The sequence below is a fragment of the Heterocephalus glaber genome, unplaced genomic scaffold (assembly GCF_053883595.1).
Source record: "Heterocephalus glaber isolate CG9 unplaced genomic scaffold, H.glaber_assembly_v1.0 deba00001504, whole genome shotgun sequence".
NCBI lineage: Eukaryota > Metazoa > Chordata > Mammalia > Rodentia > Bathyergidae > Heterocephalus > Heterocephalus glaber.
The window spans coordinates 55,313,971-55,326,365 of record NW_028258324.1 but is presented as its reverse complement, the minus strand read 5'-3'; the positions used below and the strand labels follow the sequence as shown (position 1 = coordinate 55,326,365).

General features: G+C 36.2%; 1 protein-coding gene across 7 annotated transcripts in view; it reads left to right on the top strand.

Moving 5' to 3' along the window:
• The window catches only part of Zmat3 (zinc finger matrin-type 3), a 34,821-nt gene extending 22,986 nt beyond the window's left edge, over positions 1–11,835 (top strand). For 5 of the 7 annotated variants that reach the window (XM_004834617.4, XM_021254451.2, XM_087186548.1 and 2 more), the window contains 4 exons: positions 157–276; positions 2,745–2,911; positions 3,027–3,127; positions 5,837–11,835. In XM_004834617.4, coding sequence (XP_004834674.1) covers positions 157–276; positions 2,745–2,911; positions 3,027–3,127; positions 5,837–6,048 — 600 coding nt within the window. In that variant the 3' untranslated portion in view covers positions 6,049–11,835. The remainder of the gene's footprint in view (positions 1–156; positions 277–2,744; positions 2,912–3,026; positions 3,128–5,836) is intronic. The other 2 variants (XM_004834619.4, XM_021254471.2) reach the window with 1 other exon arrangement.
• Positions 11,836–12,395: the final 560 nt, after the last annotated feature.

The window sequence follows — 12,395 nt, the reverse complement described above, 5'->3', positions numbered from 1 at the left end:
GTCTGTTTACCCCAGTGTAGTATATATAGAGGAATAACATGTAGTTAGTACTGCTTGTGGACTTTTTTTTCTTTTTCTTTTTAACATGAATATATTGATGAACTCAATCTGACAGAATTTCCTCATGGTGATTATTCATTGTATTTTTACATCTAGGGTAAAAATCATGGTAAGAAACTCCGAAACTACTATGCAGCAAATAGCTGTCCTCCTCCTGCCAGAATGAGCAATGCCGTGGAGCCTGCAGCTGCTCCTGTCGTTTCAGTCCCTGCACAGGTGAGACACGTCAGGGTGAAGCAGTGTTAGGAAGCTGTCGTATGCAGTCATGAGTGAAATTTGTCATTCGTATGTCCATCAGGATATAGCTGTACAAATACTTCTGAGAGGTCCTGCTTGGTACTCCTACCTTCTTGAACTATGTGCTGGATTTATTGCATGTCAAAATCTTTGAACTTTGATATTTATGTAACATATATTGTAACATGAGTCTTTCTCTATACATTTCTCAAAATTCTGGGATAAATATCCCTGAATGAAAAGAGAGATTTAAAATTTTTTATTGCCATTAGTTCTACTTATATTGTATCTTCCATTTAAAAGATGTTTCTTGCAAGGGCCCTTCACTTACCTCTGTAGAGAGCTAGTATAAATGCCGTGCAGAATTTGGAATTATGAGACACACTTGAGAGGCCAGTTCCTTTTGCTCTTTGGAAGATAGAGCAAGTGGTTCAGGCAAGATATTCCTATAGTTTGGTAGCCTCTGAAATATGGACTGTACTCCTTAACCTATCTTTGAAATGTTATCTGCCTACAGAACAACATAGTGATCATAAAGAATAATTATTGAGTATATTTGCCAGGTGTTTTTTTTTATGCATTGTTTGACTGGGACTAGGGTGAGGTGAAGGATGCTTTGATTGGGGCACAGAGTTTAAGGAGTAGTGGAGAAAAAAAAAACAAACTCGTAGAAGTCAAGTCCAGGGCCGGGGATTTAGCTTAGTGGCACCTTACCTGCCTGGCAAGCACAAGGTCCTGAGTTTGATTCCTGGTACCAGAAAAAAAAGATAAATCCATTAATGAAATATTTTAAAAATTCAAAATTAATTAAAAAAGTGAACAAATCATCAAAAACTTAAAGATAGGATAAATATTACTGATTTCCCTATTGCTTTAGGCTGCAGGATGACTTGGCAGGGGAATGGTGCTCATCCTTCATTTATTTTTTGCATTAGGTTTCACTCTTTAAAATACTCCATTAAAATATTTATTTGGATTACTTAAAGTTTTTGGTGTTCCCTTAAATTCTGTGTGTGAAATAAGTATCTCAATCCAGACTTGGGCCCTGACTTCATTTAATGCTTGCAACAGTTTAAAGGTATCAGGCTTATTATTCAAAGCATAGTCCATGAGTCAGTAGCATGAGCCTCTTTGGAGTTCTGTTAGAAGCTCAGGAAAGCTAAGTAACTTTCTTCAGCATTACATATTTTGTAAAGTGGTGGAGCAAGAATTTCCTAGGATCTTCCTAACCACTGTGGCATAATTTTTCTTTTCTGGAGGTTGGTGTTTTAGTGCTTAATATGTGACTAGCAGTTCCAGCTGTTCTTCCGTCTTCATAGATTCGTGGGGAAAATGAGATATATTAAAATGGAATCAGAGAAATAGGGAAGGATGGAGGGGGTGAAGGGCACACAGGTAATGGGGAAAAAATAAGAACCAAGATATATCATGTACAAATACAAACACCCAATGATAAATGTAAACGAATTGTATACCTAAAATGTAGCAATAAAAGAGCTAAAAAAAAAAAAATGGAATCAGAGGACAACAAAACACCTGGAGGTCTTGAGCTGAGTAGTTTTCACATTGCTGTTTTCTAAAGGTAGCTCTAAAATTGGACTGCTGGTCCCTGTTAGACATGGTTTGTGCCTGGCTCCACCCTTCTGGGAAAACAGCCTGCGCTACCTTAAACAGCAGGGCCCTTGTGATTTGCGAAGGCAGCTATCCTATGTCCAGACAATCTTCTCTTCCAGGTCTAACAATTCTATTTTCTTCAACTGTTCCTGAAATGATTTGATTTCCAGGGTGTTTATCACATATATTATTCTCCCCTAGCCAAAAACTACTTTGTAACTTTTTGATAACCCCCCGAAATTGAATGCCTACTGTCTGTCTTCCAGGCACTGTTAGCTTTCCTTTAACATGTTGTTCCCCAACCTTTAACAGTTATCTGGTTTTGCTAGTTATTTTTTTCCTGATTACATTACATCTGCACCTAGTTTGTAGCCTTTATTAGGGCAGGGGGTTTAAAAGAGTATCTGACTATATTCCTCTGGCCTAGACAGCAAGCCCAGTAAATAGTTGGCACTTACTAAATGCTTATTGATGGTTTCTGAGCAGACTTTACTCATTCTGAAATTGAGATTTTAGGCCTTGCCTATTTATTTCTCTAAATCTTCTATGCTGGAGTTTTTAAACTCATCTTAAAGTTTTCTTCAGTGGAGATAGTAATAAGCTATTCACAGTTTGGCACATTGACATAGGTGATTATAATGCAAAGACAGGATTAAGTGTCTTCAAGCCTTTTTTTCTTCCGTGTTTATTTATTTCCTTTCTTTATAAAGCTGAGTGCTTGTGGTCTGGCTATATCCTTTGGCTGTTTTCAGCTTTAGAAGAGCCTTTGAGAAGAAGGAAGGGATAAGCTCCGTATCTTTAAACCTTGGTTCTTCTTGTGTCTTTGATGTCAGATGGGCTCCTTTAAGCCAGGAGGCAGAGTGATCCTGGCCACAGAGAATGACTACTGTAAGCTCTGCGACGCCTCCTTCAGTTCCCCTGCAGTGGCTCAGGCTCACTATCAAGGGAAGAATCATGCTAAGAGGCTGCGGCTGGCTGAAGCTCAGAGTAACTCATTCTCGTAGGTATTGCCATTTTCTCCCAGGCCAGTGTGTTATGTTAGACAGGCTGTCTTTAAAGAGAGTTGAAAGGGATCCTTGTTTAGAAGTCTCACTTTTACAATTTCTTTTCTCCAGGGACTCATCAGAGGTGGGTCAACGGCGGGCCCGGAAAGAAGGGAATGAATTTAAGATGATGCCAAATAGGAGAAATATGTACACAGTACAGAATAATTCAGGTATCCTGTATATTTCCACGCACTTTGGAAACTTGCACATATATTCCATGAATGGTCTCTTATTTTTATTTCCTTTAATAGTAATAGATAGCCCTGAGAAGTCAGATTAGTCATTGTTTTGATGATCTCGTGGCTTTCCATGCTGGTGTTTATTTCTGATCTTATTTATTTCCTACTTAGTGTATTACGTTTAAACTGTAGTGTATGTTTCAAGGCCTCTTATCGTAGTTCTTTTATGTTTCTTTTGTTGTCTGCCAGCTGGAAAATGCAAAATGCCTAATGAACATGGTCTGATGCTTTAAACTTGCACCATATTCAGTTCACATTTCTTGGGGAAAATAAAAATGAATACAGCAGTGTTTTTAAACCAGGGTAGTGAATCACAGTTTTCTATGGTGTTCTGATAAAATGTGCATACCTTGGGCCGGGGATTTAGCTCAGTGGTTTCGCCACCTGCTGCCCAAGTGCGAGGACCCGAGTTTGATCCCCAGTACCCCCCCCCCCCCGCCCAAAATGTGCATACCTGAACCATTATGTAGAGATTTTCTTTTCTTTTTTCTTTTGATTTTTTTGAGGCAGGATCTCCCTTTGTAGTTCAGGCTGGCCCTGAACTCACTATTGTAGCTCAGGGTGGCCACGAACTCACAGCAATCCTCCTGCCAAAGCCTCCGGAGTGCTAGGATTACAGGTGTGTGCCACCATGCCCGGCTTGAGATTTTCGATTAGTAAATTTGGAGTAGGACCCAGACTTAAGTTGCTTTGAAAATGCTTCCTTGGTGGTTCTGATATATACATTCAATTCAGAGCCCCTTGTTTAGGGGAATTGTTTTTTCTTGTCTATAGTAGGGAGAGTAGGACTGAGGAGACCCTCACCCTTCCCCACCTGGGCCTCCGAGAGTACACATGACAGCAGAAGTTATTTATGAGACCAGTAAGACAAGCAAAACAAAGTTAAGGAAAAGCAAGAGATGCCTAGTAGGAAATGACATAAAGGAAACATAATGCAGTAAATGACATATACGAAACATAATGCAGTATGGTTAGTAAAAGTCTAACAGATAAGTAATTATAATAAATATAAGTTTACTAAAGTGTTGTTTAAAAAACCAAGATTATCAGACTGTGTAAAAGAAATCTGGCTGAAGTGAAGGAAGTCAGGATACCTGTGTTAATGTTAGATAAAATAAATTTTAGGATGAATGTAGTATAGATTATGTTCTCTAGTCAGAGTGCAATTAAATGAGATGTCAATAATAAAAATGTAAAAACAACAAAATTTCCATGTGTTTGGAAGTTTTCAAAATATTTCTAAATGATTCATAATGCAAAGAAGAATCATACTAGAATTAAAAAATTCTTAGAACCAAACAGTAATGAAACTATCTTACTAATAATTGAAAGATACAGTGAAAATTGTGTTTTAAAAAAAATATTTATTATACTAGAAAAGAAAGGTAGAAAATTAATGAAACAATGGTCCAGGTAAGACAGTAATGCAAAAAGAAGAAAATAAAATTATCAGTGATGTCATCAACATTTCTATATGTCATTTCAATCTTTTTATATGTGTTACTCCTTTACAATAGAAATAGGAAGCTGAGCGCGGTGGCACACACCTGTAATCTCTGCACTCAGAAAGCTGAAGCAGGAGAATCACCACAAGTTCACAGCTAGCCTGGGCTACAAAAAAAAAAGCCCATGTATGTATGTTTATATATATATATATGTGTGTGTATATATATATGTATATATATATGTATATATATGTGTATATATATGTATATATATATGTGTATATATATATGTATATATATATATATATATATATTTTTTTTTTGGTACGGGGGATCGAACTCGAGTCCTTGCGCTTGTGCAGCAGGCAGCAAAACCACTGAGCTAAAGCCCCGGCCCTAAGCTTATATTTTTTGATATTCTCCATTTACTTAATAGCATATTATATTTTAATGCAATTAAAAGTTTTTTTTATAACATTATATTTATTGTCTTCATAGGTGTTTTTCCTTTTTGTTCTTTTCTTTCCTTTTTTTTAGGATAGAACCAGGGTCTTGCACATGCTAGGCAAGTGCTCACCACTAGCTGTTTCTGCCACCCCACTCCATAGTTTTTCATTGCATTCATTATTGTACTTTTTTAAATCATATTTTTGGGTTTCTCATTCCACCAGAATTTTGTTATAAACACTGTCCAAGTGAATGACTTTCTGCTAGATCTCTGTGCAAACACTCTTAATGTTTTCTTAGGATAATTTAGAGAAGTAGAGTTTTTAGATTAAAGGGTTAGCATAATTACAAGAATTATAATGCTTGAAAATTAAAGTTTTTTTTTTTTTTTTTGGTACCGGGGATTGAACTTGGGTCTTTGTGCTTGTGCAGCAAGTGGTGAAACCACTGAGCTAAATCCCCAATCCCTAAAGTATTTTTAAAATTGTGTTCACTTTTTAGAAATGTAGGCATTTAGAGTTTGGGTTTGGGTCTACAATAACCTTCCTGACAACAGTTTGGGAATCATTTTATCTTTGTAGATTGAACCTACCTAAACTTATAATTCAAAAACATCCATTAATTTCAACTTCATTTAAAGCTAAGAATCTGTGAATTGTATCATTTGCTTTAGAATTACAGATGACAATGAAAATCAGTCCCAGGGTCTTTCACTAAGTAAATAATGTTCTTCTGTCTCTTGCTTTAGCAGGTCCTTACTTCAATCCTCGCTCTCGGCAGAGAATTCCACGTGATCTAGCTATGTGTGTTACTCCGAGTGGCCAGTTTTACTGCTCAATGTGTAATGTTGGGGCAGGTGAAGAGGTGGAATTCCGGCAGCATTTAGAGAGCAAGCAACACAAAAGCAAGGTGTCTGAACAGCGGTACAGGAATGAGATGGAGAACCTGGGTTATGTATAATGGTTATCATATTCAGCTAGAGCAGCTTGTCCTGCCTGTTTGCCTTCTGTCTACTTGCCCTGCTTTGTGGTCCTTTTGATATGAGTACATTCCTCTGCTTGATGTTAATACGTGTACCCTGCAGTGGTACCATGAGATGTCAAAACTCGGGGATGGGGGGAGGGAGGCGTGCTTCTTAGGTCCTAACACTTTTTTTGGGTCAACTGTGTTGAGCTCTGTATAGCATGTGACCTACCTACCCCATCAGAAGTAACATTTTATCTTGGCCAAGTCCTGGTTGACTTAGAGATAAGACTATTTAAAAATTTCATCTTCTTTTGCAATTTTAGTTTTATGTACTGCTAGATAAAAGGATAGTGTTGGATTCTTATTTCAAATCACATTAAAAGCTGAGATTTGTTTCTTAAGGGTTCACTGGAATTGTCACCTCAACACAGTCGGTAGGATCTAGCATCACAGTCTGTGTTAAGGTCTCTCCAGTACATTGTTCCCCATATCATGCCCCCATCACTGAAATGCAAGTTTTCTTGGATTCACACCCTTTCAGGGTGCTTGTATTCTTCCAGAGAGCTAAACTTCATTTCCAGTTGTGGCTTTCACACATTTAATTGCCACCTCCTCCTTTCCCCCAACCTCAAAGTTGAATCATCTTGTCTGATAGGCTTATTTTCATGCGCTAGCTGTGCTATGGGTTTTCCAACCCATGGATTTAGACACATGAGTTTAAGATGGGCATGGTTTTAAAAAGAATATTTTCCCTCTGATATGGGAAACATAAAGATGTGTTTGCTGTTTCAATGTAGAGTTTTGTCTTCATTGATCTGAGTGGAACATACAATTTATGATAGTTTTAACGATAACTTAAGATCTCTTGATATTTTCTTTTGGCAGAAGTTTTTAGATAAACTAGTCCTTACACTATATTATTTTCTGTTCTGTCAGTTTGTTAGCTGTCCTGAAAAAAACCATTAACACCATTACCTGCTGTTTCATAGAGAAGGATTTTTTTAAAAGCTGGTTAAGTTTCAATATCACCATTCCCAGTAGAAAATTGTTTCTGCTTTTAAAATAAGAAGCCACAGTGTATATCTAGATTTCCAATGGAGTATTATGTGAAGTTTTATTAACTACATTTTTATCTATTTACTATATTTTGCTTTACATGGAGAAGATAGGTGCTCATTCATGCTTCTTTTGAAAGATCAGGTTCACCAGGAAGTTTATAGTGAGCAGTATGTTTGTATGTTGGCAAATGCTTATGTGATTGCTTATGTTACTGATTAAAACTCTTGGTAACTTTGAGAATTGTATAGGCAAATAGGTAGAAAGGTATAATCATCATTGAGTTTTGGTAGTACGTTGGAGCAATTTCTAATAGTGTAGACCTATAATTAAAAATCAGTTTCTGTTAAGGTGGTTGTTTATTGAAAAGTAGAATTATTTGGTAAATTTTTTCTCCCAGAAACAGAAGAGTGAAGTAATTTTCTGTTTAGATTCTATCTGGACCTATAAATCTTATTATAATATTTCTTTTTTGTAGTAGTTGAGGCTATAAAGTATAGTTAATTAGTTTAGGGCAATTTAAGACTTGTCTTATTGGCCAGTAGGTTGCTCATTTTGCTGCTAAATGTAATTTTTGGTAGATGTTAATATAGTGCTGGTTTTATGATATTTAAAAATCTCATTTCTTCTCTGTAGGTGTGTGTATACCTATCGCACATGCCCCTCCCCCTAAAATTTCATGTGATTCCCTGGAGAGAATTTCACTGAATCCTTATTCCAGATAACATTAAAGATTGTGTATATGAATTTATGTTTTGTGAAAGCAGCATTCATCTACTTTCAGTTTTTCCTTTGGAAATGAAATTAAACAGTGTGTTTCCCTGCCCTCTCCACTTAACAGTTTCAATATATGTGTACAAAAAGCAGTGGACTTAAGGGCTTGATGTTTTTTCAGGCCTTGTGTATTCAGGTTTCCAGTTTCCCAGTGCCCTTAATGGATGTTATGAATGCATAAACGCATTTTCTTTTAAAGAAAGAAGTTAGATTTATAGTGTTATTTCTTACTTGCTATATTTCTTTGCACTAAGAAAGAACTATGTGTTTGTTTTATATGACACTTTAGTACCATATTGCCTACAGTGATTTGATTTCTTAATTTCTAAATTCTAGTTGATAAATATCTTCCATGATCATGTATAGAGCTTTCATGCACATCTGAAAAACATCACAAATCTCTATGGTAGCAGGTTGTGTTTTGGGCTAGTTACATTGCAGTATTCTCTTGTTCCATAGGTGAGACAAAAGGTGTCAGAAGTTGCCATCACTGCATGGAATAATTTCTTGTATTGACGCATTTTGTGTAGACAGTGTTTCTTCCCTTTGTCGTTGCCCCTGAATTAGTGATATGTGATTGCTGTTGGTTTCATTTTGTGATGTCCAGTCCTGCTCTGTAACATGCTTTAGGATCTGTACCCTGTGTTCATCAGAAATCATGCATCTTTTTATATGCCATATACAAGGATGGATAGAGGCCCAAACAAAGAAAGACCTTTAGTTAAAAAAAGATTTCAGTAATCATCTGTAAGAATGCATAGCATCAAAGTCTCTTTTTTCTGTGCATATCTTTGTGTACATTGCCATTAAAAAATTAATATTAGAAGATAAACTCTTCTAAGATATTAAGAGTGAAAGGTTATGAAGGAAAATTTCCATGTTTCAATTAAGATTGAATTGCATATGCCTTTAAAGTTTTTTTTAAAGTTTAGTTATAAAATGGAGTGTGTCCTGTAGTCCTTTGACTTCACACTGAATAGAAAATACTTTGTTGGCCTTGTCTTTGTATATCATGTCATGCAACTTGTAAATATGTGCATGTTGTTTATTATGTGTATCTGCTTGTCTTTTATTGCACTGAATTCTGTAAGGTGAATATTTTTTTTTATCATTCATTTTGAAAAAGTCCCCTACCACACTCTCATTATTTTCCCTTTTAATTAATTTCTAAACTTAGAAAACCATAGGATTTTTGAAACCCTGAGTGTGAATGAAGAGTCAGGGCTGAGATCATCATGTCCCATGAATAGGCTAATGGGAAGCACTAGGGTCTTCCATCTCACTTTACAAAGTTCTGCAGAACCATGTGCTTGTTTATGGCTACTGAGCTACAAACTGAACAAGAAGGAAAGGAGGAGTATATATACATATATATGTGTGTACACACACCTGTATATGTATATATGTACATAGCTGGTTAAATCTTCCTCTGCAGATGGATTCTAAGGATTAGCAGCAGGATTTATGATTTCTCACGCCTTTGTTGTCTGGTACTGTGAACAATGACAGTTTGAGGATTGTCCATTGACCTATGTAAAATGAGTCTTGTTTGAGACAGGGGAGACATGTGAGGAACAGTGTGACACAGTATTCTCTGCAGAGAGGCCTAAAGATGGTAAAAGTTCAGAACCTAACTTTGTTCTGTAATGTCAGAACTTAGGCTGGAAGTACTCAAGAATTGGTGAGGCTTGTGCTAAGTCAACAGACAATAATACTAATTTCTTTAGAAATAAGTAGAGAAGCGATTTGTTAGGCTAGGCAAAAATTTTGAACAGGTGTTTAAAAAATTCCACCTTACCACCTATTTTTTTTCTTACCAGACAAGTCACTGTGTTCAGGTGTTCCATGTATAATAAAAAGTGTTTCATTGCTGTTTTTGTGTTCTTGGTGGGGGAATTCCTACCATTGTTAGCTGTTATTATCAGTGTAGCTGAATGGACAAATAGCTGTGTAAATAGCTTCTCATAATAGGTCTTAGATGTTTTCTTCCCATTTTGAATGGGGGGATCATTTGTAAATTCCCTTTCTGGGTAGCTACCAAAAAAAGTACTGGCTTATGGTCCTGTGTGACCCTGTGTCTGTCAAGCCCAGAATATGAGTGCCTTTAGCAAGTATTAGCATTTCACAGAGAAGGGATGACAGAATTATTGCTATTAATCATGGTTCATAAAATAGGAGCTTGGAATAGCAAAAGTCTATGTGAATTCTGTTCTACACTTTTTTTTTCAGTCTCAATTTGATATTAAATAAAACTTAATCAGGAAACATATACCCTGAACATAAATCCAGGTGTCTCAGGCTGGCAGTAGTCACCTTGAAGTGCTACATTTATATTTAGTGAACGGTAGTGTGGTGTATTAGCAGAGCTTGACACTGATGTTTTAATAAATTCTTTATTCCAGTGTCTTTTTCCAACTCGTCTTTTTCTAGAGAGGAGAGAATGACATATTTGCAAATAAAGTATGTTATGAACCTGGCTGGCATAATAATTATTAATTGTGTTAATTCATCTCTGCTTTACACATCAAGTTTGAGGCCTTTATAACAAAAATTTCCCTTACTTCACTTAATTTAAACTTGTAAATTGCCTGAGTGGCTAGAATCTTCAAAGTACACTGCTAAACTTATTTTGTTATAGAAATACTAACATTTTCTCATGAAAAATTTTAAACATATGTCAAACTAGAAAACACTTTAGGACATACCCACCACTACACTCCACCATCAACATTTTACCACACTTACATTTCCCCATATCTACCTGTCCCTCACTCGATTTCATCTGTCAGTCCATCCAGATGGGCATTGTAGTGTAAATGTCAGACAAAGCACTTCCCCTAGGTGCATTAACCAAGGTTTATTATTGATTTAAATATTAATATCTTTTTGAAAGCAGTGTATGAAGTTGATACCCTGAGCCAATTAACATACTTCTTTTTTCTCCTGTGGACTCCAGTCTTCCAGTTTCTGTTCTTGTGTGTAGTTAGAATGAAGGAAGACAGCTCCTTTTTCAAACTGAAATTTTCTAGAGTTGGTTATTTTTAAATGTTTAATTGTCATCAATGTTAAAATTTCACGATAAGAGTTTTTTTCTCTTTACCCGTCTTCTGCCGGTGGTATTTTGCTGAACTATGCAGCTTCTTCAGAAAACTGTAAATTATAGATTGGGGTTTATGAAATCAGTTTATACCTCATTTCACCAATTGCTGCTTTTCCTCTTGTTGTCACTGCTGTCAGCTGCTCTACCAGTAGGTAGAGGGAGGAAAGGGTCAAACCCATGTATAATGAGCTGTTTTAAACAACTTGAGAACGGTTTAAGTAGATTAGAAAGTTCAAACTATTAATTTATCAAGGGAATTTGATTTGGATTGAGTATTGTAATTACCCATGCTTCCTCTAGATGTTAATTAGAAAAATTTTAAATGATTGTACTGTACAATGAATTGTTGAAATTGTGAGCCTTAGTAACTATATTTAGCTTTACTCCAATAATGTTTAGAATTTTTTTGATATATGCCTTTATTTTTATGTTCACTTTTTGTGGATAAATCTGCAGAATTTAAGCTACTTACTTCAGGTCATGAAGATGCAATGGGTAAAATTGAATCAGAAATGAAATTTAAATGTTCCTGATTTATATTCTTGTGCTCATTGGATATAGTTCTTGGTTTCTGAAATAACTGAATGCTTCCTTTGGGCCCTTAAAAGGAAGATATGTATTTTTACTAATTAGATGTTTATTTTTAGACATTTCATGGTATTCTCATGGCCATAGTATGTAAGCCCATCGCAATCGCTGAACTCTCACTGCACTGTTAAATACCAACTAATAATGCAGAGTTTATCAGATTTTTTTTAACCTTTAAATGGCCTTCATGATTCTCTCATAACTCTATGTGAATGCTGAAGTGACCCCCTCACTAGTGAAAATAAATGTTCTATATCACTGGTTATTTGTGTACTCTTTACATGACCTATTTTTTTTTTTAAGGAAAAGTAACTCCATGTTTCAGAATGAGTGATATTATCCTAGGACAAAGCATATATAGTTTATTTCTATGCTGCACATCTGGCATTTTTGGGAACGAAACTCTTTTCGGAGTGGCTGTTGTTTTGCCTTCTGTCAGTACCTGAGTACCTTCCTGTAGTTTTGTGACTCAGTGTCATCTTGTAAGAATTTTGTGTTGGTTCTGCATTGTTTGGTGTTCACTTTGAGGTGCCTGTGTTGAGCATGGGTTTGGGTGAGTGTGTTTGCTTGGAAATGCCTTACTCTAGAGTATGTTGGCCTGTGCTTTAAAGCAGTGCATGCATCTGCCGGGACCAAGTGTGTCCTCCGGATGTGTGCTCTAGATCTAGAAGTAAAACTGATTTTGCTTTCCCTGTAAAGGCTGCGTTTTAAGGCAGTTACTGTCTTAAGAATAAAATCATGGGAAACCAAGGGAGGCTTTAGAACCCTTCATGAATGGCATGGCAACTTTTAAAACTGCTTTTGCCACTTCACAAGAGCTATA